Source organism: Gobio gobio, assembly GCF_949357685.1.
Source record: "Gobio gobio genome assembly, chromosome: 6".
Taxonomy (NCBI): domain Eukaryota; kingdom Metazoa; phylum Chordata; class Actinopteri; order Cypriniformes; family Gobionidae; genus Gobio; species Gobio gobio.
This window is the reverse complement of record NC_137102.1, coordinates 15,560,669-15,588,510: the sequence shown is the minus strand read 5'-3', so window position 1 is coordinate 15,588,510 and position 27,842 is coordinate 15,560,669. Positions and strand designations below refer to the sequence as shown.

The 27,842-nt window shown below is 37.8% G+C and overlaps 1 protein-coding gene across 19 annotated transcripts; it reads left to right on the top strand.

The window, feature by feature from the left end:
- Window positions 1-45: 45 nt before the first annotated feature.
- Window positions 46-27,812, top strand: agla (amylo-alpha-1, 6-glucosidase, 4-alpha-glucanotransferase a). 19 transcript variants are annotated; one of them, XM_079819343.1, is made up of 35 exons: window positions 55-147; window positions 1,055-1,201; window positions 2,057-2,267; window positions 2,353-2,522; window positions 3,483-3,686; window positions 5,205-5,386; window positions 5,483-5,594; window positions 6,359-6,485; window positions 6,617-6,719; window positions 6,794-6,891; window positions 7,122-7,261; window positions 8,511-8,698; window positions 12,374-12,497; window positions 14,335-14,498; window positions 14,583-14,684; window positions 14,775-14,930; window positions 15,724-15,874; window positions 16,396-16,520; window positions 16,813-16,925; window positions 17,627-17,761; window positions 18,036-18,166; window positions 18,268-18,404; window positions 18,557-18,690; window positions 19,179-19,354; window positions 19,502-19,604; window positions 19,956-20,181; window positions 21,427-21,538; window positions 21,620-21,755; window positions 21,889-22,001; window positions 25,272-25,483; window positions 26,496-26,593; window positions 26,697-26,784; window positions 26,873-27,006; window positions 27,292-27,441; window positions 27,558-27,812. In XM_079819343.1, the coding sequence occupies exons 2-34, from the start codon at window positions 1,123-1,125 to the stop codon at window positions 27,407-27,409; spliced, it is 4,602 nt and encodes a 1,533-aa protein (XP_079675469.1). In that variant the 5' UTR covers window positions 55-147; window positions 1,055-1,122; the 3' UTR covers window positions 27,410-27,441; window positions 27,558-27,812. The 19 variants fall into 19 exon arrangements, with proteins under 19 accessions (XP_079675468.1, XP_079675469.1, XP_079675472.1 ...); XM_079819346.1 differs by lacking the exon at window positions 12,374-12,497 and adding an exon at window positions 11,966-12,089; XM_079819348.1 differs by having other exon boundaries at window positions 101-147; window positions 6,623-6,719.
- Window positions 27,813-27,842: the final 30 nt, after the last annotated feature.

Here is a 27,842-nt window from a genome sequence, read left to right as displayed (position 1 = left end):
CTCTGAAAACATTTCATTGAAATGTAATGTGTTATATTTTAGTGTATTTACGGTAGAGGGAAGCAGAGAATTGCTGCCGTGCACACGACACGCCTCCTTCACCAGCGACTGGAACGTCCTTAAGCCGAAAACAGGAAAAATACACTGGTGTGTCTTTTAACCCTACTGCTCTTTAACATTGTATTGTCGTGCAAAAGTGATCTAAATGTTTATATCAGTTTATATTTTAGACTGTCGTGCACCAGAATAGGACAGTAGGCTATGTATGTTGCAATGTTGGCTTGGCAAATGTTATTGTTGCCCCGATTACTCATTTAAAATAGACTTGTTTGGCCTTTATCCGCTAGATTCTTAACCTCGACCAGTTAGAGATAGAGGACACTTTTTGGCCCGTGACTTTTAAATGTCAGTCATGTTTACTGTAGTGATGGGAAGTCCGATTAATATCCGCCAGTCGGTTCTTTCGAACCTTTGTTTCAAAGAGCCGTTTTAAAAAACGATTCAGTGATTCTTTTTACATCTCGGTGTGGCATAGTGCTTTAGACGAAAATAATCTTGTAAATACGTACACATATTGGTGGTTATTAAGGACGATTAGAATAATTTTAATACTGTTTACTGCAAAATTTATTTTCGCCCCAATTAGTCAGATTCTCGAATCGGACATGTTCTAGCCAATGAACCGGTTCAACCAATTGAAAAGATCCGACTCATATGAACGATTTGTTCACGAATCGGACACTGTTTAACTAATAGAGGTGGTTATGGTGCGTAGTAGCCTAACGCACGGATACAAATCTTGACAATATTGAGGTATGGTCCAAATATGTAGCTATTCTGGCAGAGCTCTCTGGCAGTTTGGGTTGTAGTGCTTATCGTGTTGTGACTCGTACATTGTCATGAAAATGTTGCAATAATTTGTATTGTAAAGGAAACTGTTGCAATTCTGTGGTTATTCGGAAGCTGCACTACGGGCTTTTGTTAAGTTAAATTAAATGTCATCTATTTTAATACAGTGCGGGATGAATTGCATATCTTGTGGTTCACTTTTCAGTGAATGGGGTCCCGTTAAATTCCTGTTCATCGTTGTATTAAGGACGTTCTAAAATAAGGAGGGCAATCATGACACCAAAACAAATAAGAGTGATGGTCCTCAACGACATGGAGAAACTAGACAGGACCCTCTTCCGTCTGGACCAAGGCAAGTTTCAGCTCACGTTTGCTTTGCATTGCCATGAGGCATGACAGAAGTACTAGTGTATTTATTGTAGTGTGATAATGGCCAGTATAGTCTGTTACGTGCGGGACGTTTGTGGTTATTTATAGATGGTGTGGTGGTGTTTTCAGGAGCCAACTTTATGTCTGAGTACCGATTCATTCATGCACTAACAGTAAATATAGCAGAGGAGTTTGGCACTGGCTATATGATACATTTGAGAATCTTGAACAGAACTTTTACTCTTGTGAAGAGGTTGACATTTGTCTCAATGTATATGTTAAAATTCATATGAATCCTTTTCGTCAGATACTCTTAATACATAATTTCAAAACAGTTGAATATAGTAAGTGTTTAGTTTTTAATCTAATTTACATATGTTAAAACTGAGAAGAAAATCGTATGTATCCTATATGGAATGTGCTTTTATATGCCTCTATATTAATAATAATAATAATAATAATAATAATAATAATAGTAGTAGTAATATAATTATTATAAATAATATTATAATAAGACTAATAGTATGAGCCCTATAGATCCTTCATAACTACATAATATGGTATGTTACACTTTAAGGAACTTTTGAAGTACCATGTAAATATCATGGCATAATTATTTAGAATCAATACCGTTACTATGGTACCACAAGACATTGAAATATATATTAGTATTAGAAACTATTTGAAGAAAAGAAAGAAAGATTGTTTGATTGATTAAATACATATGCCATGAATAGTTTTGGGCCCTGTATTTGTATCAATTAGTTTATTATTGATTTATGATAACTAAAAAACAGCAAGATTTGTGTCACAAAGCTTATGTTGTGTTTCTCCTCAGGGTTTGAGCTCCAGTTTCGCCTGGGTCCCACTCTTCAGGGGAAACATGTGCGTGTTTACACCAACTACCCCGCAGAAGGCGAGCGTTTTGAGCGCCTCAAGTTCCACGCCATAGACTGGATTAACCCTATTGGAAGACAGGATGATTCGGACAAATTCTGCACCCTTGACCTCAAGATTTCAGGCTCATACCAGTACTATTTTGGCCATGGGTGAGTTAGTTTCATTAAAAAAAAATGTTTAGTATACTGTCAGTTTTGCATTTATAATATTGCTCATTTATTTTTTACTCTTCAGAGATAAGGATAAGTCTGGTGGTGGATATATTGTGGTGGACCCAGTGCTCCGGGTAGGGGCGGACAACCACATCTTGCCCCTAGACTGCATCAGTATCCAGACATACCTGTCCAAATGCCTCGGTCCCCTGGATGAGTGGCCGGACAGGCTTAGAGTCGCTAAAGAGGCAGGTAAGAAAACAACTGCCGATATATTAGGTACACTAACAATTTTACCCAATTGTTTACCAACTTTTGTTTTGAACTTCTCTTATCTCCTTCTCTGCAGTCTATTTGATTACTTGAATAAATCAATAACTATGCAGAAACTGAACAAATAGATTTAAAGAGGTTAAGTTAGTCTAAGTTAGTTTTGGCCAAGTTAGTTTTTCAAAGTGAAAATGTTTTCCTTTATGTGTGAGTGGCGCGTGTTCCTGTCACGGGTTTCTACTGACGAGGCAAGTTGTTGGACCCAAGTGCAGTTTAATCAAAAATATCAAAACATAAAACAAAGACTTGGCAATACTCAAAACAAAGACTTGACATGGCAAACATAAACCTCACCTATACAGCAGCTAACAACATCAATAACAGACGAAGACACATGGCAAACATGAGGGCTAAATACACACAGACTAATGACAAGACAAGTGACACCTGTGAACAGTGATTAAACAATGAACCAATGACATGACACTCAAACATTACTTGAACATAATCAACTTAAAACATGAACAAGGAACAATGAACATGAACCAACACCAAAACACCCTGTGACAGTTCCTTGCATTTTACTGTGAAATTAGAGTTCTGTGTCTTTATTAAAATCAATATATTAATGATGATTGATGACCTACCTGCAATTAATTGGAATCATATATTTTTTTATTACTTGGCCCGACCAACCAACGGATTATACGCAGTATATCATTATCACTAATGTGACCGTATATAATCATACACAGTAAGGCCTATCATTGAAATGCAAGTAATGTTTCCCATGAGCAATATGCCTTCAAGATTAATTTATGAAGGTATATGGCTAATTTTGTATGTCATAGTTGGCTTTGGATTGCATTTATGTGGTTCTGAAATATCTCATAATATTCAGTTAAGTAACTGATTTCATATTTCATGTGCATCTTTTTTTAGGGTATAATATGATTCACTTCACACCACTGCAGACGCTGGGTGAATCTCGCTCTTGTTACTCTCTGGCCGATCAGCTGGAGCTTAACCCAGACTTCTCGCCTCCTGGACAAGCTTACACCTGGACAGATGTTGGCAACCTGGTGGAGAAAATGAAGAATGAGTGGAATATGCTCTGCATCACGGATGTGGTTTACAATCATACGGGTGCACATTTTTCCATTTTTATTATCTAATTTATAGACAATTTTCATCCATGCTTCATGCTTTTTTGGTAGTTCAAGCACAACTTTTTAACTATCCTAATAACTCATAAACGCTACAAGCATAATCGTTATAAAAGAATTGGCAAAAGGTTAACATGTCACCCCCACATCACTTCTCAAAAGTATTGCATGTCAATTATACGTTTGCAGGGTCCAGCTATAGTGGGTTCTCTTATTCCAATGGAAAAGGCCAAAGTTCCAATGTGATTGACTGTAATCTCCTGTAAGCCCCCACTAAAAGCCTTTGCATTGACTTCAATTCTAAAAATAGTTTATTTTCAGGGGACAAGAGCTATGGGTGCAACATTTGGCCTGTCTGATATAGTGCTGTGCTGCGTTTCAGCTGTTGTATGGTGCTGCTAGCAAGACCCAATATGTGAGCAGAATACTAAAGAGAAGCACATTAAAACTTTCTTTCAGAAACGCTGACTGACTGTGGAGGTTTAGGGAAGGCCAATGTGTTTACAGATGAATAACCGCAGGGGAATTTGAACTGTTAACTTGCTTTGCGTAGTCTTGTTACAGAGCTTCCTCAGTCTCTGTTTGACATCTCTAAGCATGTCATTATAAGACCATGCTTCTTTTAATCTTTTAATCTTTTCTTGCTGTGCATGGATGTGTTAGAGTAGTCAGGCTTAATAGAAAGCAAAGTTCGTAGTTCATTGTTTCTGCCAGAACTCAGCACAGCTAAAGGTCAGGGGGTGTGTGATACCTTATCTGGAGCTGTGTACAGATGCCACACATTGAAACAAGGGGAAGTCCAGTGCGGCGTGGTGTATGCATATTTGTGCAGGTTACATATATACAGTGGGGTCCAAAAGTCTGAGGCCACATTATGAATCTGGGAATCAAAGTCAAATTTAAAACTCTAAATATAAAATGCTATTTAAAAAATACACTTATGTGTAAAAGTTTATTGAAAAATATATTAAAAACCGTAATATTTTAAAATAATATTAGTTAAGTTTAAGTTTCTATTAATTATGAAATGTCATTTATTCCTGTAATGTCAAAGCTGAATTTTCAGCATCATTACTCCAGTCTTCAGTGTCACATGATCCTTCAGAAATCACTCAAATATGCTGATTTGCTGCTCAGGAAACATTTCTTATTTTTATAACAGTTGAAAAAAGATTGTGCTGCTTAATTTTTTTTTTTTTAAACCACAATACATTATTTCAGGTTCTTTTTATTATTAGAAAATTAATAAGAACATAATTTATTTGATTTCTTACTAAATAATAAATAAGTAATAAAATAATATAATAAATGTTATGGAATTATGGAAAACTATGGAATTATAGTTATTGCATTAAATGAGGAAAATGCAAAATAGGCACATTTTTTGGTTTGTTTAAGCAAAAGTAGAATTACCAATTCAGTGAATTGCAGTGACTTACGTGATGTCTGTTTCATATTCAATGTCATGATAACCGCTGTGTTTTCCTGCCTTTCTCAGCTTCTAACAGCAAATGGATTGAGAAACATCCTGAGTGTGGTTATAACCTGGTGAACTCTCCTCATATGAAGCCGGCCTGGGTGCTGGACAGGGCCCTGTGGCACGTCACCTGTGCTTTAGCTGATGGCAAATACAAAGACAGGGGTCTCCCTGCCCTAATCCAGGATCACCAGCACCTCCATGTGAGTGAATTGCTGTCTGTAATGGAATTCATTTTGAAGTGTAACTGTAAGGGGCTCTTATTTCCTTCAACACTAACTGTAATGTGTTTTCTCTAGGCCATTCGTGGAGTTCTCTGGCAGGATGTGTTTCCCAAGATTAAACTGTGGGAGTTCTTCCAAGTCAAAATAGAACCGGCAGTGGAGCAGTTCAGAGCTTTACTACAAAGCGGTGAGTTCCTGGATGGTTCTCAGACACTTATGTTAAGAGAAATTCAAATGTTATTGTCGGCACGAAATGGAAGCTGCGATAGTTTTTTCTTCACTATTGTTATTTTCGAACAAGGAAAAATGTAGGGCGGGACTTTATTTTGCCCATCAGGGAATTTATTGGATTGTTCGATGGTTGACAGGTTGTCCCACCCTCGCACCAGATCACAGAAGAGATTTTGCTGCAAGTGGGAGAGACAGATATTTCCATTAAAGATTATGAGGGCACATGAATTAAAAAAAAAAAAATGATGTGCACAGATACATCATTTATAATAAATACTTCATTATTCCACATTTCATGGTGACTTTAAAGGGTTTGTTTACCCAAAAATTTTAATTCTGTCCTCAATTACTCACCCTCTTGTTGTTCCAAACCCATAATACTTTCATTCATCTTTGGATCACAAATGAAAATTAAAAAAATTAGATAATAATAATTTATTTAAAATGAAATCAGAGAGATGTCTGTCCCTCCATTGAAATTCTATTCACCCAAACCTCAGATGCTTCAAAAATTTCATAAAGAAATGGTAAAATAAATTCATATGAATCGAATAGTTGAATCCAAGTCTTCTGAAGAGACAAAAGCGCATTATATGATGAAAAGATTTAATTTGGGCTTTTATTCACATATGAACATTGACTAGTCTTATGGGTTTGGAGTGTCATTTAATTTGTGAGCCTTTAATGTGTTTAGTGGTTTGTTCTAAATTATCTGTACAGGAGCCAAACCGGATAGGATCAAGACTGATGGCAAACAGCAACTGAAGATCATTCAGGACCCTCAGTACAGACGCTTTGGTAACACAGTGGACATGAACTCCGCTCTGGAAACCTTTGTGCCCCATGGGTCAGTATTCTGCTGCACATTTGAACATGTGTTCAGTGTAGACCATGTAGTTCAGTTTTGCACCCCTGCTGTAGACTGTTTATTATGCTTTATTTGGTATTCTACAGATGAATTATACATTTATGTTGTAGGAGCAGTCCTGGTGCCATTGAAGATTGCTGTAACTGGCTGAGGAGGAAACTAGAGGAACTCAATGGTGAACAGTTTCATGAAATTAAGCACCATCAGGAGCAGGTGAGTCTCTCTCTGTACCTTTGCCTCTAATTTCAATGTAGTCCAGTGCAGTAATCTAATTTCTTTACTTTCAGGCTACTAACTGCATTGATGGAACCGTAAGCTATGAAAGACTGGCTGACCATGGACCCAAGCTGGGCCCCGTCACCAGGAAGCATCCTCTGGTTACCAGGTAGCACAGTTCATTCCATCAGCCTCTGCTGAATTTTTAGCATCATTCCTTTGTGTATTAAAATGAATGCATACAATCGGGGCTGTAGCTAAGATATGCGGGGCCCCGATGTGAGTTGAAATCGCAAAGGCTCTAGACTCATCACCACCTTTTGCCCCTCTATCGATGGCCCTGTATACAATACAATATATGTAATTATGGCGCTTCTGAAAAAATGTGTCTGTATGCAGATATTTTACTTTCCCATTCGAGGAGGCAACTTTGGAGGAAGATCTGGAGCTGATAAATCAACCAGAAAAGTCATGTCACTTCTTGGCCCACAATGGCTGGGTCATGGCGGACGATCCCCTGAGGAACTTCGCTGATCCAGGTTTAGCAGTCTGCCTTAACTAACAGAATTTTGTAACATGTGCCCTTTAATTATGTAAATATAGTAGTTTATATATGGACCGTAAAGAAACTTTTTAAATGAAGTTGGTATAATTATAACCATCCATTCAGTGGCTGATAAAAGCTTTCACTAAATTGCATGTTGCATTGATTTGTTTTTGTAAGTTTGAAAGAGCTTTGATAATATACATTATTGTTCAAAAGTTTGGGGTCAGTAAGATTAAAAAAAAAAAATCAATATAAATAAATGAATGCTTTTATTCAGTAAGGACGCATTCAATTTCTATTTCCAAAAAAGCTGTTTTCGATGAATACTAAAAAATCAGGTTTTTCTCAGAAATATTAAGCAGCACAACTGTTTCCAACATTGGTAATAATAAGAAATGTTGGAAATGCACCAAATTAGCATATTAGAATGATTTCTGGAGGATCATCTGACACTAAATAATCATATTAATCAATCAATTAATAAAAAACTTACTTTAGCTTTTCTTCTAAAACAAAATTTATATAAATGAAGGTGACTTGACTAAAGATTAGAGTAATGATGCTGAAAATTTTGCTTTGCCATCACAGAAATAAATTGCATTTAAAATAAAATTTACATGAATAAAAAAAAACATATATATATTTTTCTTAATATAAATTAGATTTTAAATGTAATTTATTTATGTGATGGCAAAGCTGAAATTTCAGCATCATTACTCTAATCTTTATATATATATATAAATATAAATGGTGCATATATACAAATATATATGTATTTGTATATGTGTATGTGTATGTATAATATCCATAAGCCTTGGTCAGCATAATAGACCTCTTTCTAAAACATAAAAAAATCTTACTGACCCCAAACTAAACAGTAGTGGAATTAAGTTTTTGTTTGTTTGTTTAAAAAGGTAAAACTTTTAATGCTAATTCTTTTTTAAATCCTCTACGTTTTTTAAGATTTAATATTCTCAGTTCTGAAGTTTAACTCCTTTAACCATATTTAAATCCACTCCTCAGAAATACACAGATTTTCCTGTACAATTACAAGTTTTTAAAAAAGTGTATTTGTCAGTGTGTGTATTTGTTAAGAGGGCAGTGATGTCATTCTGACTTTAAACACAAGGTGGCGATATCAACACATGTGTAAATCCTAATCATTGGCAACACTTTGCCAAGCCTTTTTGGCATTGAGGTGAATCATAGTTGCTTTTTCTTCTTCACTTCATTCTGGTCAGGGTCCAATGTCTACATCAGGAGGGAGCTGATCTGTTGGGGTGACAGTGTTAAACTGCGGTATGGCAACGGGCCCGAGGACTGCCCCTACCTGTGGGCCCACATGCAGAAATACACCGAGATCACAGCCAAGCACTTTGTGGGAGTGCGTCTGGATAACTGCCATTCAACTCCACTGCATGTGGCTGAGGTACCACGGCCGTGTCAAAAGATGGATTATTACTTTTGGCTAGATCGCAGATAAATAACCTGTTTGAGATTAACTATGTGTAAAGATGAATATTAGACATAGGGGGCAGGAATGTTTTTTTCCCCTACACATTTTTATACGGCGAGCTCGTTAGTTACTGTCTTGGTTAGTACGTTTTGGCTGCTGATTGTTCCCCATCCACCAATAGCTCCGTCATTTGCTGTACTTCACACTAAGAAATATTAAGTGTGGCTTATTCTCCGTCCTATGCTTATTGACACATCAGTGATGGTATAAGAGTCATGCTATGCAACTGAAGCCTTTTCCAGTTAACATGGTGATTTTTAAATAAAAAAAAGGTGGCTCCACTTTATATTAGGTGTCTTTAACTACTATATACTTACATAAAAATAATAATATGTACTTATTGTTTTCATTTTGTATTGCAAAACACATTTGCTGTTATTGAGGTGGGCGACAGGTAAGGTTAAGACAGGTTTGGTGGTTTGGGTAGGTGTAAGGGTGAGTTACGGAAAGATAAGGGAAAGATAACAGTGCAATTATAGATGTAATTACATGCAGGTATTTTTAACTATACAGTAAGTACAATGTAAAAACATGAATGTACACAATAAGTGCATTGTAACAAATTATTCATTTAAATGCTAGTACATAGTAGATAAATACACTTAATATAAAGTGTGACCCAAAAGATTTCATATAATTTTAAGGGCCCTATTTTAACGATCTGAAACGCAAGTGTCAAAGCGCGAAGCGCAAGTAACTTTGTGGGCGGGTCTCGGCGCTGTTGCTATTTTCCCGGCGGGATAAATGGCTCTTGCGCCCGGCGCAAATCTAAAATGGGTTGGTCTGAAGTAGCTTCATTATTCATAGGTGTGGTTTGGGCGTAACGTGAATAAACAAATCCGAGCGTCATCCAACATTCCCTTTAAAAGCAGGTGCGCAAGTTCCATTATGGATTGCTATTATTATGGCGTATTTACCAGGCGCACGCCAGGAGCGGTTCACAGCCGAGGAGACTGATGTTCTTGTAAGAGCAGTGAAAGACAGAGAAGTGAAGTTGTAATGTTGTACATTATGGTAAAGGTGATTTCACAGTCTTTTTTTTTTTCAGTCTTTCAGTTTTTTCAGTTTTTCAGTCGATTTTTTTTCCTGGTTCTTGACGGACAAACCAATTTGTCAGATGTCCTTATATACATATATGTCTTGCCACTATTGGGCAAACAGGTCTTATCCTTAATTATTACAATTAGCCTGAATCATTTGTAAGCTAGATTTATGCCTATTTTTTCACATCTTCGTGGCACACCACAATGATTTCCGTCATCTCATGTGTTAATATTTTTTTAGTGTAACAATTTATGATTTGCAAAAATAACTGTTGCATCTGTGTAGATTACATGAGCAAAGTGTATGCGCGTTGTGCACGCTATACATTATGGTCAAGCATGCGCCCTTAAAATAGCATAATGAACAAAGCGCAACGCGCCACTGACTTTAGACTAGGTTTTTTCTGGTCAGTGGCGCAATTGTTTAATGGAACAGCAAAATAGCACCAGGGATTGTTTGCGCCGGAACACGCCTCCTTTTTTGCGCTGAACCGCCCAGGGAGCGCAAGTTCATTCACTAGTTTAGCGACGTGCTTCTGTGGAGGGAAAAGCGCGCTTTGCGCGGGTGCAAAATAGGAATGACACATGCGTCGGTGTACAAAGTCAATTGCGCTGGGTGCAAGATAGGGCCCTAAATCTTTTATTAGAGAAATTAATATGTTTGAATCTTAATAAATTGCATTGTACCATCTTAAGTCGTGTTGGGATGTAGTTATGCCCTCAGAGGGATTGACCGGTTGACCGTTTTTCTGTTTAATATGACATTACAAGCCTAGTGCTCAAGAGGAGGGAACTACAGGTTTGTTTAAAGATGTGATGCTGATGTTTTCAGTTATCGGTTTACTACACAAAATCATAGAAAGAGATTGTCTCTTAAACAGAGTTCACTTCTTTAAAGTGAAACTGACATTAAAATAATGTTGCATAAACATTTATATAAAATTTGACACCTGGGAACAATTTTAAGTCTTTTTCTTTACTTAAGACTACTGAAGATAACTTTATGATTTTACTCAAATGTAAAAATATGGAAGGCATAAAGACAATTTGATAGCTTTCAAAATGTTCATATTTGCTAATACAGCAAGGAGAAGTTGAAAACAGGGCAAAAACCTCATGAAAAAATGAAAAGAGTAAAACATGAAATAAAGTTGTTATAATAATAATAAAAAAGTATTATTGCTGGTGCGTTTCTAAAAATATCTATAATAACACACAAATTTGGAAGCAGCTGTTCTTTGTTAACCCAAGAATGCATAACGGGGGTCAAATTGACCTGTATTCATTTCCTATGGTCTTTTTGGATACATTTTCATGTCTATAATATTTTATAATATGCTAGTCAAGAATTTACCTCAGACACCAACCCTATGTCTCAATACACATATATCCCTACTTTATAATACGTGAAAAGCAGTATGTGAAATGATTAGTATTGTCTGAATTCACCGTATTCATAAAACAGTAGGCAAAAAAGTATCCGGATGACCTATTACTTCTGCCATGATTCTGAAGTTCACATCCAATGGACACTTTACTATTCATATAATGACAGAGAAATGACACAACTCTCTCCTATAGCTCACATGAAAAGTGGTGGATGTATAGTAGTACATTCAGACTGCATTAATACTACACACGTTCTTGCTTGAAAATATTCATATACACATGCATACTTTTGTAACAGTCATGAAGAGGTGCAACTCTGCCCAAAAGTTATGCTTAGAAAGTTTTCACAATATTCTCTACAGTAGATCTATATTAGTTTAGAGATTAAGAAAAAGTACAACTGCATTTAAAAAAGTATTTTGTAATGCAAAGTGGACAATACAACTTGTTTAAAAATATATATTATATATTTATATATTATATATTATATAATATATATTTAAAAATGAGTGTATCATCAATTTTTATTATTATTTAATTAATAGGACACCACATTTTTTGAAGAAAACCATTTATTCTAATACGGGTCGTTTTGACCCCCTTTATTCATTCGTGTAGATTTTTTGGTTCATGAATTTTAGGGTTTAAGTTATTTTAACGCTTGTATATAAGGGACATGAATGAAACTCAGTTGACGGTTTTGTAGGCAGCAACACTTTTCACTTTTAACAAATGTTGTGCCCTGCAGGCCATGCTGGCGGCAGCCAGAGCAGTCAGACCCAATCTCTATGTGATAGCCGAGCTCTTTACAGGCAGCGAGCTGATTGACAATGTGTTTGTAAACCGGCTCGGAATAACCAGTCTCATCAGAGGTACTGATGTCTGTAAGCATGACACTAACAATGTCTTATCTGTTTGTTTCTCTCTCTTTGCACTGCATCACCTATCATTTCCTCTCTGAACTATTTTTCCTGAATATTTACGTCCCAAAACTCTCTCCTGGATCTTGTTTTCTGTTGAACTCATTTTGGCTTCATTTGAGGCATGACTTTCCCCCTTTTCTGAACCCATTTTTTTGCACCTCACCCGACATACTAACACCCGTGGTTTGGTTTCCTCTTGCCTGTGCGTCTTGCACTAACCCTGCTTGCTGCAGTTCATGCTAGATGCCGCCCGCACACTGAGGCCTGACCTGTACGTGGTGGCCGAGCTCTTCACAGGCAGCGAGGAGCTGGATAATGTCTTTGTGACTAGATTAGGAATCTCGTCACTCATAAGAGGTATGGCCTTCTAATAACCCAGGTCTGTGTTCTTATATTGTTCTTACCTTAGTGTATGATTTGAAATCTAACTCCATTATCAAACATCCTGAATTGTTACACTACCATTCAAACGTTTGGGGTCAGTAAGGATTCAAATGTTTTTGAAAGATGTCTTTTATGCTCAACATTGCTGCATTAGATCAAAAATGCAGTAAAAACAGCAATATTGTGAAATATTATTACTATTCAATACTATCATTCTAATATGCTGATTTGCTGCTCAAAGAAACATTTCTTATTAGTATTCATGTTGAAAACCGTTGCGCTGCTTAAAATTGTGTAAAAACTGATACCATTTTTTTCAGGATTCATTGATGAATATAAAGCAATCATTTGAAATATAAATATTTTGTAACTTTATAGATGTCTAGTTTAATGCATCCTTGCTTAAATACAAGTAGTCATTTCTTTCAAAATAAAAATCTGACTGACCCCTAACCTTTGTATGGGAGCGTAAGTGTACAGAAAACATCATTCTGATTCTACACAGCTTAACCACAATATGATTGACATCAGTGTTCTTTAGCTTTTCATCATTTACTCGCCTCATATTGTGCCAAACCTGTAAGACTTTCTTTCTTCTGCACTGTAGAGCTTTAAAGAGCACCAAAAACTATCTAAAACAACCCTAAAAGTAGTCCACATTACAAGTTTTCTGATGTTATACAATATATATGGGTAAGAAACAGATTGAATTTGAAGTTGTTTACTGAAAATCTTGACATTTAGCTCTCCTTGGCACGTTCATGAGAGGTAGTGTCCGATTTATTATGAATGACTTTTTTTCAGTTAGATCTTTTCAATGAATCTTGATCTGGTTAGCAAAACTGGTACAAATTTGATTGCATACCATTTTGAAAATGAAACTACAGGTTTGCAATGATATGAATGTGAGTGAATGATGATGAAGATTCTCACTTTCATTTTTAAGTCAAGTAAGTAGCACACATTAAAGTGCCCCTATTATACATTTTCGGATATTACCGTTCATGTAGTACGTGATATAGCTGTTTGTGAACGTAAAAGTTCTGCAAAGTTTCAAAAATCAAAGTGCACAATAAACAGAGATGTTGTCTCCCAAAAGAAAGATGCAATTCTTAACTGCCTGAAATTAGTCGTCAGTAATTCCAGTCTCACTTCTTGCACGAATTTACGTAGGTTTGTAACAAATTTGCGTAATCTCAGCCTACAGTCTTCCTCGGCTGCCTGCATACGTCTACTCTGACTCGCCCTCAAATACTGTAGTTGTAGGAAAGGGTTTGTTTTGTGTTGTTGAGATGAGAAGACGCTTTTTCTGCACTGCGAAAGCGAAGCCACATTGCATGCACTTTCCAAAGGATAAGGCTTGGGGTTCAAATTGGTATGTTAAAACCGGCGCCATCTTTACTGTTCGTATCACTGTGTATGCAAATGCTGAGGAAGCACTCAAAGCTAAAATTCAGGTATGTTAATTGCCATTTTATTTGTGGTTCGACAATCACAACAGATTGGGCCGTCTGACCAATCAGAGGAGAGTAGGCTCAAAATCTCCAAAGAACCGTTTTCAGACTCTTTCAGAGAAATAAGGTGATGTGTAATATATATTTTGAGAATTTCGTGTTTTTTGACCTTGGATACTTGTAAACCTACTGTAAGAAACCTCTAAAACAAAACGAGGAACCTTTAAAATAGCATAATAGGGTCACTTTAAACTGATGGAGTATTGATACTTTGCATTGCGTTACATGTCATTCTTTGTGCTGTTGTAGAGGCAATGAGTGCATTGCGTTACATGTCATTCTTTGTGCTGTTGTAGAGGCAATGAGTGCAGGAGACAGTCATGAGGAGGGCAGGCTAGTGCACCGGTATGGAGGGGAACCAGTGGGGGCTTTTCTTCAACCCAGTCTCAGGCCTCTGGTGCCCAGCATTGCCCACGCCATGTTCCTAGATGTCACACATGATAATGAGTGCCCTATACAGGTATACCATTTCAAACAAGTTGTATTAGGTTAATGTTCAGGGAATTTCTTGAATTAATTCTTATATTGATGGTCTGTGTTGTAGATCCGCTCTGTATATGATTCACTGCCAAGCTCTGCTGTTGTTTCTATGGCCTGCTGTGCCACTGGTAGCACCAGAGGCTACGATGAGTTAATACCCCACCAGGCAAGATATTAACTTCACACAGACTCACAAAACATGGTTTGTTTTTTTGAGTACATATTGAAAGTCATTCTTTTGTGTCTCTACCATCAGATCTCAGTGGTAACAGAGGAGCGCTTTTATAGCAAATGGAATCCTCAGGCTAAGCCGTCATCCCCTGATGAGGTCAACCTGCAGTCAGGAATCATTGCCGGAAAGCTGGCCCTCAATCGGCTACACCAGGAACTGGCTGCAAAAGGCTTTAACCAGGTAAATGAAGCCCTGGGGGTCCACAGTGATTGTTATGCTTTCACACTGGAGAAATGTTTTCATAGTTTCTATAACTATTGGCGGAAATATGCTTTTTGGCGTGTACACAATCACACCGCAGAAACTGGGAACAATTTTAGCTTTTTTGCTCTTTCAATCACTTCACTTATAGGTCTACATTCCATCTCCATTATCACAAAGCCCACAACACGCAACAAAAACACAGCTCCGATCATGGCGTCCACCATCCTCCAGTTGTTGATGTTGTTGAATTCCACACTTAAATGAAATTTAAGTGCAAATGTAACCAGGAAAATGGCCCTAGGGGAAAATGTAGTTCTTGGGGGACTGTCATGGTGGCTAGTTCCTATAACTACCCTTTGGGAAAGCCCCTGTAGACTGTTGAGTGGTAGTCCACGGTGAAGTCTGTACAAATGCAGGTTTGGCAGGAGGGTGCATCATGACCACAAAGCGGGACTTGTGTGTAAATCAATAAAAATAAGAAATATATATATGCAGATGGCGATATGAAGTAAAATTGCCAGTACTTGTTTAAAGTTCATCAAGCAAGTTTTGCCAACTCATTAAAATATTATGTTAAAACATCCATTTGAATATTATCAAAGTATTTCATATTTTATATATTTGATTTATAGTATGCTATATATATTAAATGCTATATAAAATTATGAACTAGAAATTTGTAAACAATATTAAGATAAAAATCTAACCGAAATTCAAAACTATAATAACCTTTGACAAGCTTTATCAATGTCTTTGGGTGTTTTCTTAGGTGTTTGTGGACCAAGTGGATGAGGACATTGTGGCAGTCACCCGTCATTGTCCCAGCACGCACCAGTCAGTGGTGGCTGTGTGCCGCACTGCATTCAAGAACCCTAAACTCCATCGCTATACAGACGAGGTTCCACCTATGTGCATCCCAGGTGTGTCACAGGCTCTCTGCTCCTTATCAGAGACAATGAACCTTCTTTGTGTTTAACTGGATGAGATATCCTCTTTCACTTGCTCCCACTAGTTACGTTTACATGGACACCTTTTGTTTCAATCGGAATGAATTAAATCCAATTGATGAATCCGAACGTAGTGTTTACATGAATGCTAAATAAAGTGATCGGGTTGTTGTGCGTGTTTATACGTCACAAGCTTCAAATCGGAATCGATTTTTTTGACATCCGATCAAGTGTTTATGTCCTCTCAATCGGATTAGAAATGGTTTAAACCACCCCTCACAATCCAAATAAAATTTCAAACAGATTTGGCCAACCGATTGACTTTTTTTTTCTGATTGTGCTACTAGTCCGATTACAATTGTATTATTAGGTTCCATGTAAACGCAGCTGAGTTTCAGTTCTGGTATCTGGTTTTATTCTGTTTTATTCTTTGTACTTAATACCTGACTGGAAGCCAATCCCTGAAATCTCTTGAAACAAATCCTCTCTCACAGGTAAGATAGAGGAAGTGGTGCTGGAGGCGCGTACTGTGGAGAGGCAGGCGGGCTCCTACAAAAAAGATGAGAGGAGCATTAATGGCATGCCTGAGTACACTGTGGAAATTAAAGAGCACATCCAGGTAACTTGAGTGCTGTGAGACCGCTTTAATTATAACCGTTCTAAGCCGACACAATGACCTCAGCAGAGACCACTCATTCACAAAACTGCAAAAGCTCTACCCCTATAACCCTCAAAGAGCTCTCGTTTCATCTCAACAAATTGTTTTGGTAAACCTCCCTTTCCTGCCTGGTTGTAAAAGTCTGCCGTCTGGACTTGCACGGCCTTTTGATTTGCTGTACTGTCAACTCTGCACGAGTCAATCTAATCTTTTGGTCTCAGAGGTTCCTTTGTTTGCATCTCTGTCTGCTCAGCTGGAGGACAGCAAGGTGGTGCGGCAGGCCGGGGTGACATCTCAAGGGCGCAGTGAATATGTGCAGGAGATCGTGTTTGAGCAGCTGACGCCTGGAAGCGTTATTGCTTTCAGGTTAGACTTCAACAGCTTTACTGTCCCTAAACCAATCTATGACAGTGGTTTTCAAATGGTTTTACATCAGGATTTTACCTAGATTTTGCACTGGACATTAAGTGGTGATCCAAAAAAAAAATTATTTTACTTTACTGACTTTAAAAAGGCCAAGTGGAGTTTGATTGGACACAATCTTTAATGTCAACAACAAACAATTGAAAGCGTTTTGAAAAGTTTGGTTTAATGTTTTTAAAAGAAGTCTCTTATGCTCAACATGGCTGTATTTATTTGATCAAATAATAAAAACAGCCTTAAATGTGAAATATTACTGCCATTCAAAATAACAGTTTCTCTATTGAAATATATTTCAAAATGTAATTTATTCCTGTGATGTCAAAGCTGAATTTTCAGCATCATTACTTCTGTCTTCGGTGTCACATTTTCCTTCAGAAATCATTGTAATATCAATGTTGAAAGCATTTGTGCTATTTAATATTCCTGTGGAAACATTTTATTTCAGGATTCTTTAATGAAATTCAATTTTATTACTTGCATTTATAACTGTTTCTGCCTGCTATACACGCTTAGCTGATACAGTACAGACTTGTGACCTCACCACTGAGAACCACTGACTTATGGGGAAAAAGTTTGGACTTTTAGCAACTAAATAAAGTTTATTTAGTAGTATGTTTAAGTGGTGATATGTCTTTGTTTCACAGGGTGAGTCTGGACCCCAAATCCCAGGAGCTGGTTGGTGTGTTGAGGAACCATCTCATTCAGTTCAATCCTCTGTACAAAGCAGGAAGTCTGTCTGATCCAAACACACCCGACATACTGAAGAGCACCCTGACACAGTGAGTTCACACTAACACATTTCAGCTTTTGAGTTTTAGATGTGACGTAACACTGTTTTTTCTTCGGTGCCCAGTCTAGATCCGTGCCGCACATTTCCACGGACATTAATGGACATCCCGTTCCTCTTTTTGTTGTGCTTAACAGTTACTGCAGCCATATAGTCTTTCTGTCCCACATAGATTGTCTTTCTTTGCACAGAGGACAGAACATGTATGTATTGGTAATTGTTGTGGAGTTCTGAAGAAGCTTTTTCGTGTTTTTCCTTAACACCAGGATCATGTCTAAGATGACTCTGGCTGATATGAACATTCTGCTCTTTCGCTGTGATGCAGAGGAGAAGGAAGACGGAGGGGGCTGCTACAACATCCCCGGCTGGACGCCTCTCAAATATGGTGGTTTGCAAGGTACAGATTGATATTTAAATTTGTTTTCAAAACGACAATTTCCAGATGTCTTAAATAAATCACAGTAACTGGCCATAACTGTTGTGATTTTACCCACACAGGTCTGTTGTCGGTGATGGCAGACATTCGACCCAAAAACGATCTTGGCCACCCGCTCTGTGACAACCTGAGGCAAGGGGATTGGATGATCGAATATGTGAGCAATAGACTGATGTCACGCGGGGGCACACTGGCTGAGGTGAATGAGTCAAGCGATTAAAATAAATACTATTATACCTGATAATCTCAGAGTGTTATCTGCGGTTAAAAGCTTTGGGAAGAGCCAAAGTTAAAAACTGCTGCTCCTATTTTTAAATCCAGGAGTTAAATTTGTAACTTACGTGTGCTTAGGTGGGTCAGTGGTTCCAGGCTATGTTTGTTTACCTGAAGCACATCCCTCGCTACCTCATCCCCTGTTACTTTGATGCCATCCTGGTTGGGGCCTACACCACTGCACTTGATGTGACCTTCAAACAGATGTCAAGGTCAGTGTCTACCCTAGCCCATCCTCAACTTGTTGGGCTGTATGATTATGATTATTATGGTTACACCCTCAAAAGCAGCTGTATTACAGGGTGTGTGCATCACTGATTAAATAAATAGTTAAGTCATGAAACTCTTTTGAGTAGCTGATTAATTCTCCTAAGCCGGCAACCAAGCAATCTCTATTTCCTTTAGTAACCTTATTTATTCCCATCGCAACCTGATCCAGCTCAATACTGTGTGACATGGGAATTTTCTTTAGCCCTCCTCCCCAGCACCACTTGTCTAGATCTGCTATTGGGTTCTACCTACTTTACCTTGCAGAAGCAGAACACATCCTAATGCCTGTAATTCTGAACAGCATTGCAGATCTAGTCCACCAAGTTAAATCCTACCTACACTTAAAAGCTGTTTTGAGAGTTGTCATTGGGTTATTTTCTTTGGGCTGTTATAAGATTGCTATTATTTTGTACATGTGTGTGTCTGTTAGTTTTGTGCAGAATGGCTCATCTTTTGTGAAGCTGTTGGCTCTGGGATCAGTCCAAATGTGTGGCGTGGGACGACTTCCAGCTCTTCCACCTCTCTCACCAGCCCTGAGTGACGTGCCTTACCGTGTCAATGAAATCACTAAGCAAAAGGAGCAGTGCTGTGTTTCCTTGGCTGCAGGTGACTCTATAGTTACCCATAGACAATCCTAAATATGTCACAAGCTGCACAGGTCACCAGAGTAAATTAACTATTTAGGGCTGCTAGGCTGCTAACATAGGATTGTAGGTTTAAACTCACTATGACCATGATTTCCTCATTCTATAGGTCTGCCGCATTTCTCTGCTGGAATTTTTCGTTGCTGGGGTAGGGACACGTTTATTGCCCTGCGAGGACTGATGCTGGTCACTGGCCGTCACCTGGAGGCCAGGTACTGAATTAAAAACATTTCTATAGCAATCAACTGAGACCAATGTGAAATAGGCATAACAATCTTTAGGCACCTCACAATTTGATTTTAATTTAAGGACTGGGAGTTTTTCAGCAACAGTGCAAGAGCAAACATTTTGGCAAGTTTGGGTATAAATTCAGCATATTTAAATTACCGCTCCATCCACAATCATTTAAGAAAGATTTGTGATACAACCGTTAATGGATTATATTCCCCTTCTGCTAATATGGATTACCTCAGACTGAGAAAAAGGAGAAGGATTTTATTCTTGAGCGACTAGTAGATTTCTCCCTCTTAGTTCTTTCTGTTTCTCTTCATCCTGCTTTACAGGAACATCATCCTGGCCTTTGCAGGCACACTGAGACATGGCTTGATCCCTAACCTGCTGGGAGAGGGTGTAGGGGCCCGTTTTAATTGCCGTGATGCAGTGTGGTGGTGGCTGCAGTGCATTCAGGACTACTGTACTATGGTGCCCAATGGCAATGACATCCTCCAATGCCCCGTGTCCAGGATGTACCCTACAGACGACTCAAAAGCCCTGACACATGGCACTGTGGTGAGCACACCACCAAAAAAACCTGACCTTTTTTTTTCTTTTTCTTTTTGTGATTACCACTAAAATGTATTTTAAATTTATACATTTATCCTTAAAGGAACACTCCACTTTTTTTTAAATTAGGATCATTTTCCAACTCCCCTAGAGTTAAACAGTTGAGTTTTACTGTTTTCGAATCCATTCAGCCGATCTCTGGGTCTGGCGGTAGAACTTTTAGCATAGCTTAGCATAGATCATTGAATCTGATTAGACCGCTAGCATATCGCTCAAAAATGACCAAAGACTTAAGATATTTTTCCTATTTAAAACTTGACTCTTCTGTAGTTACATTGTGTACTAAGACCGACGGAAAATAAAAAGTTGCAATTTTCTAGACCAATATGGCTAGGAACTATACTCTCATTTCTGCGTAATAATCAAGGGAATTTGCTGCCGTACCATGGGTGCAGCGGCGCAATGATATTACGCAGCACAGCACATGAAAATAGGCCAACTTCCATCAACATAAACAACGTGACAACCTGCTTGCACAGGGAGCGTGCTGGGGACTATTTTCAGGCGCTGCATAATATCATTGCACCTGCTGCACACATGGTACAGCGGCAAAGTTCCTTGATTATTACGCAGGAATGAGAGTATAGTTCAGAGAGTATAGTAGCCATATCGGCCTAGACCTAATTTTCTGTCTGTAAAATATCTAAAGTCTTTGGTCATTTTGGAGTGAGATGCTAACGGTCTAATCAGATTCAATGATCTATGCTAAGCTATGCTAAAAGTGCTACCGCCAGACCTGTAGATCGGCTGAATGGATTCGAAAACGGTAAAACTCAACTGTTTAACTCTAGGGGAGCTGGAAAATGAGCCTATTTTCAAAAAAAGTGTAGTGTTTATCTTTAAAACAAGATAAATCATTCTAATATACAGATTTTGTGTTCAAGAAATATGTCGTATAATTATCAATGTTTTAAACAATTGTGCTGTTTAATATTTCTGTGAGAACATGATAATTTTTTTCAGGATACTTTGATGAATAGAAAGTTCATTAGAACAACATTGATTTGAAATAGAAATCTTTTGTAACATTATTAGTGTCTTTGCTGTAACTTTTGATCAATTTAATTTATCCTTGCTGAATAAAAGTATTAATTTCTTTTAGAAAATAGACCATTTCATGCATTGCGAATGAGTTTGGCTTCACTGTTTCCCAGATGTCACCAGTATTGTTTTGTTTTGGTGATGCCACAGGATCAGCTGCTGTATGAGGTCATTCATGAAGCCATGGCACGCCACATGCAGGGTATAGAGTTCAGAGAGAGGAACGCCGGACCACAGATTGATAGCAACATGAGAGATGAAGGTAAACCCTTTTAAAATAATTTTTAGACTTTTTTCAAAGATTTCTTTGAAAAGAATTATGATTTATTATGGACTTTCTCAGGCTTCAATATAGTGGCCAAGGTGAACCCCGACACTGGCTTTGTGTATGGTGGAAATCAGTTTAACTGTGGGACCTGGATGGACAAAATGGGAGAGAGCGAGAGGGCCCGCAATAAAGGGATACCAGCTACACCCAGGCATGCACTGAAATCTCTTAAAGCCACATATATTCTATTTATAAGACACCATTTATAAGTGGATCTCTTTTCTTTGTCTCACAGTCCATGTCTGTTCCCATGATTGAATATGACTCTTTTGTTCCTAATGCAGAGATGGCTCAGCGGTGGAAATAGTGGGTCTGTGCAAATCTACATTGCGCTGGCTGGTGGAGCTACACAAGCAAGGGCTCTTTCCTTACAAAACTGTGACCATACACAAAGACGGTGAGATCAGATGGCCCTGGCATAACATTAGCTTTACCCATAGCTTTTTCCATAACTTAGTCAGCTGCCTACCTAGAAAGCATTTTAAGGCATCATCAGGCAAACTCCCGATGCAAGTGGTCTTAAAGGTCCCGTTTTTCGTGTTTTTTTGAAGCTTTGATTGTGTTTACAGTGTGCAATATAACATGTGTTCATGTTTCGCGTGTAAAAAAACACAGTATTTTTCACACAATTTACTTATCTGTATACTGCTGTTTTCACTGTCCTCAAAACGGCTTGAAAGATTTCCCTGTTCTATGAAGTCCCTCCTTCAGAAACACGTAACGAGTTCTGATTGTGCCAGCGGTTTTCCGTGTTGTGATTCGACAGCAGTTTAGTGCACGCAGAGCGCATGTTACCGGAAAGGTCACGCCTCTCACCATAACGGGGATGCATGATCTCAATGATCTGTAAGTACAGCGTCCCTGGGAAAGCCAAACAAAGGTGACTTGACTCCGGGATGAAAATAACAGCGTCTCGACGACATGGCGACAAACAAACTATACGAACGCAACCGAACGCAACACTTCCTAATCTCCACGCGGGAGCAACAAGACCACGCCCCCTTTTTCGCGTGTTCTTGTGGGCGGAGGTTAGTCGACAAACTGCTCTACTGACGTAATTAAAGCAGGAAATACCAGGATGTAGTCCTAACCGGCCGTTCGCTGTAGGCTTTGAAAGGGAACTTATGTTAAATAAAATATCTCGCTTGGCATTGAACTTTGAGCTTTATAATTTTACAGGTATTATAAATGCTCTAACAGCAACATTACACACTAACTAAAGTTTGAAAAATGGGATCACGAAGAACAGGACCTTTAATTTCTAAGATACATTGTAATAGTGTAATACAGTGGTTCTCAAATGGGGGTACGCGTACCCCTGGGGGTACGTGAAAGCACTCCAGGGGGTACGTGAGATTTTAAAATATAGCCTACATATATTTAAAAAGTAGCATCCATACAAAAATCCTTTAAAAATAATTATTTAATAAATATTTCAGGAAAATATAAGTATAAGTTCATAAAATGAATTTTATATTCAGTTGGCTATTCAATTTAATTATCCTAAAACCCAGAGTCTCCCCCATACCAGGATGGTTTGACCCAACCTCTCGCTGCCTGGCATCACCTGTCAGTCACTTGGATCAACGATAGGGTGACCAGACGTCCCCGTTTCCCGGGGACAGTCCCGGTTTTTAATGTTCTATCCCCGACTGGAGTTGTCCCCGGAAATGTCCCCGTTTTACAGCTCGTTCCAAACAACCCGCAGATATATTGGAAAAAAGCGCCCAACCAACATACAGCTGCTACGCTGACTCTACTTGGTCGCGCGCACGCGCGCCGTCCGCTACTACTTCATGAAGAACGTAGTCGAGAGCAAACAGAGCGCCATTATTGTCAAATATCAAAAGAAACCTCGTTGTCGCTTTCAAGGTAGTAACATACTAAATATTCGTTTTTAATTTAAAGTAATATTGTTTGTATGTGCTTTATAACAGACCCTCAACAAGGTGGGGGATTGTTTTGTCCCCAAAAGTTCCGCAGTCACAACGCAGTGATTACCACACATCTGAACTATAACTTAAATATAAAAACCCTAACCCCAAACAATTACACTTGAAACCAATTATACATGTGCAGAATACATATACTTTCTGCTTAAAATAATCCTAAAATGCTAAATAACAAGACCAATTAAGGATAGTAAGAATAATTTTCAAGCATAAACGTAAAACTTTTGAAGTAAAAAAAGTAATTTATATAGTATAAACTTAAATACTATTATAAAATGTTACAATATTTGTTGAATAGTTTTATTTATCGTATTTATTTTATTTTTGTAATGTGTTTTTGTTAATTTGTGTAATTAATTGTAAATTACAATATTGTTTTGAACTGCTTATTTACAATGGTTAGCTTACCATTAACTGTTTTTGTGTTTTTTTTATTGTATTAAATCCAGACCAAAAATCCTAATAATCAAACTAAATCATAATACTTATTAATGTTAATAATAATATACTAATATAATAGGACTCCACAACAACAACAAAAACATTCAAAATGTATTGTCCCTGTTTTTTAATTAAAATATAATAACAAATTAGATTTGAGTGATATTTTCACCACTCAAATAGGAAATTTCCCCGTTTTCCATTTCAGAAATATGGTCACTGTTTTCACTACATTAGTTTGAATCACTACATTTTAGTGATGAGAAATATTTGCAATACATTTAGTCATGGATTATTATCATTTAAAATGTTCGAAATAATTTATTTTTTTCAAATGTTTGAATTTTGTATGTGTTTATCTGTTCCAAAGTTTAATAAATCAGACACTGATGGCACAGTGCTCTGTTTTAAGTCTTTTTTTTTTCAACCAAAAATGCTTTTCACTGGTTAGGGGGTACTTGGCTGTAAAAATATTTCACAGGGGGTACATCACTGAAAAAAGGTTGAGAACCACTGGTGTAATAGACGTAATAGATGTCTAACCATAGCCCAAGAATAGACTAGTTATCTAGAATATGAAAATATCATATGAAATTTCATATGAAATGAAACCGAACACCTTGTAATCACTGTTGACTTTGCTTACATCAGGGGTGTCCAAAGTCCGGCCCGGGGGTGAATTTCAAACATTTGGCCCGCAGCTTGTCTATTAAAACACATTATCTGTGGCCTGCCATGCATAATTTAAAAATCATTTGTTTCACAATGTCAAGACAAGGTAGCAGTACCCTTTGTTTCTTCGTATTATTACTAAGTTAGAACTCTATTCTTATTTAAATGAACGAGCACTCTATTTAGATCACCACAGGTAAAACCTCAAACCTAAAATAGAAAAGGAACCGGCCCCCAGGTATGTCCACAACATCGAATCTGGCCCCCTTTTGGTCTTAATTTCTAAGATACATTGTTCAAAAAGTTCTGAGAAAAAAATCATCCATGATGGCAGGCAAGTTGAGAGTAATGGCAGCTATAAACATGTTTAATTCAGTGCCGAAAGCATAAATAATCTCTGGAACTAATGATTTATCGTTTTCTCCAATCATTTGTGTGTTTTTAAGCATTTCAAATCACTCACAGAGGTTCCATTTAAAACCATAGGATGCTGCCTTCGTAGACAATAAACAATAAGCTTTGGAACAAGAGAGAATATTTGTGACCGGTCCATTCCGTCATCCAGAATCTTTGAATCACAAATGTCTATGTTATACCTGCAGGCAAACAGCTCTCTGTGTCCTATGAAGAGTGGGACAGAAAAATCCAAGAGAACTTTGAGAAGATGTTCTATGTGTCTCAAGACCCAAATGACCCCAACGAGAAGCATCCTGAGTTGGTCCATAAGCGGGGGATTTACAAAGACAGCTACGGAGCCTCCAGCCCTTGGTGTGACTACCAGCTGAGACCCAACTTTACCATTGCCATGGTGGTGGTGAGGATTCATTCTAAATGTAACACACTAGGTCTTGGTCAGATCTAAAAGATCAAAGATTCCTTCACTTCATTTAGCATGAGCAGGGGTGCCGTAATGGTGGATATAATATTATTATATTTATATAAAATAATATTTAAAATGTTTAAAATAATATTTTAAATAATATTTATACAAATAATTTAGCTTGTTTGCGTTTAATAGCCATAGTCCAAACACAGCCCTGACGTCTAGGTTAAAACAAGGCAAAATTTGGGCTGTCAGTGAAAATGTAATAGACGTCTAACCACAGCCCAAGAATAGACTAGTCATTTCGAATATGAACATGTCAAAGAAATGAAACTGAACACCTTGTAATCACTGTTGACTTTGCTTACCATCAGAGGTGTCCAAAGTCCGGCCCGGGGATGAATTTCAAACATTTGGCCCACAGCTTGTCTATTAAAACATTATCTGTGGCCTGTCACACATAATTTACAATTCGTGCAGTTTCACAATGTCAAGACAAGGTAGCAGTACCTTTTGTTTTTTCGTATTATTACTAAGTTAGAACTCTATTCTTATTTAAAATAACGAGCACTCTATTTAGATCACCACAGGTAAAACCTCAAACCTAAAATAGAAAAGGAACCGGGCCTCAGCTATGTCCACAACATCGAATCTGGCCCCTTTTAAAAAAGTGTGGACACCCCTGGCTTACATAATGGAATCTCATAAGTTATTTTGGCAAAAACAACATGTAACAAAATTGACTACTTTTAGCTGGACTCTATCGGTCTATAGGCTATTGCTTGCTGGGCATATTTATTTATTATATTTTTTAACATTTGGTCTATTTAATGTTTTATCATAATCTTTAATATTTACTGCTTTTTTTTTGTTTTATGTCCACTTGATTTTATATGTAGCACCAATAAATACTTAGATCGACAGTTTATTTAAATGAGATCATTTAAGTTAAGTATTTAAATGGGCGACATGCTGAGTCGTTTCTAATGGTTTTCCTTCCCAGGCTCCAGAGCTGTTTACTGTGGAGCATGCTTGGGAAGCACTGAATGTTACAGAGGAGAAACTGCTTGGACCTCTTGGGATGAAGACCTTAGACCCAGAGTGAGAGTCCATGTTTTCCTATTGGCTTGCATTAACTATACTGCATTACCAGTAATATTATTCCTACTTCCTGTAAGTGACTCAAGATCATTTATTTGCATAGTGACATGGTTTATTGTGGCGTTTATGACAACTCTCTGGACAATGATAACAACAACCTTGCCAAGGGCTTCAACTACCATCAAGGCCCTGTAAGATCCCTATGCACTAATTCATCAGCACATTTTCAGCTTTTCTGTCTAGTGATTACTTACCATTCTGTTCATTTACCCTCATCAGGAGTGGCTCTGGCCTATCGGTTACTTCCTCCGAGCAAAGATCTACTTTGCTAAGAAGTTGGGCAAAGACACTTATGACAAAACAGTGTATTTGGTGAAGAATGTCCTCTCTCGCCATTATATCCACATGGAACGGTAAACATTGCATGGATTTTTAAATCCCTGGTGCCTGACTAATGGCTGGTATAATGCAAATGAGATGGACAGTACACAAGTGTTCAATAATCCAATTTAAAGTGTGTCATTTCAATACCACTGTAGTCATCAAAATGCGGTTCCAACAACTGAGAAACTATGCTGCACTTTTTAAATGTGAATGATTACAAAAACAGATGATTAAATCTCATGCCGTATATCTGCGTAATGTGACCTGCAAAAGCATGTCATCTGGATCTGATATATCTGTCTTTTGTTCCTCAGGTCATCCTGGAAGGGACTGCCAGAGCTCACTAATGAGAATGGCCAGTACTGCCCTTTCAGCTGTGAAACTCAGGCCTGGTCTCTTGCCGCTGTGCTTGAGGTTCTTTATGACCTGTGAGCAGAGATCCTGTGCAATTTTTGCTTAAACAGGTCTGAGGACACGTTACCACCCTGAGCTATAATGTAAAGTACAACACATTATTCTGTACTTTCAGTATTGTTAATAATATACTTCCTTGTTTTATTGCCCTCCCTCCCTCATCCAGCTTCTACTAGAGACTGTGAATTTGACCTTCATGTAGCTGAATTGAGGTGCATAGACAAAATGTTGTTGTTACTCTGCCAGAATATTCTGGATTGGTCTGGTATAACCTATAATTAACCCATTGTTAGTACTGTAAGTTAATGTGTAGTGTTTGTCCTTCTTCTTTGCACACAACGTTTGCATGTTTGAAATCACTGAATAATTAGGAAAACTGAAAACAGGGATGAATGTGAAATAAAAGGTTTAAAGACTCAGTATCTGGAAAATATTATTTTTCAAACGTTAT

Excerpts from the sequence above, each read along its gene's own strand:
- agla (XM_079819342.1), top strand. The coding sequence starts at position 1,123 with ATGACACCAAAACAAATAAGAGTGATGGTCCTCAACGACATGGAGAAA. Across the intron at positions 14,685-14,774 it reads ATGAGTTAATACCCCACCAG|ATCTCAGTGGTAACAGAGGA; the intron begins GCAAGATATTAA and ends CTCTACCATCAG. Across the intron at positions 16,926-17,626 it reads GGAAGCGTTATTGCTTTCAG|GGTGAGTCTGGACCCCAAAT; the intron begins GTTAGACTTCAA and ends TTTGTTTCACAG.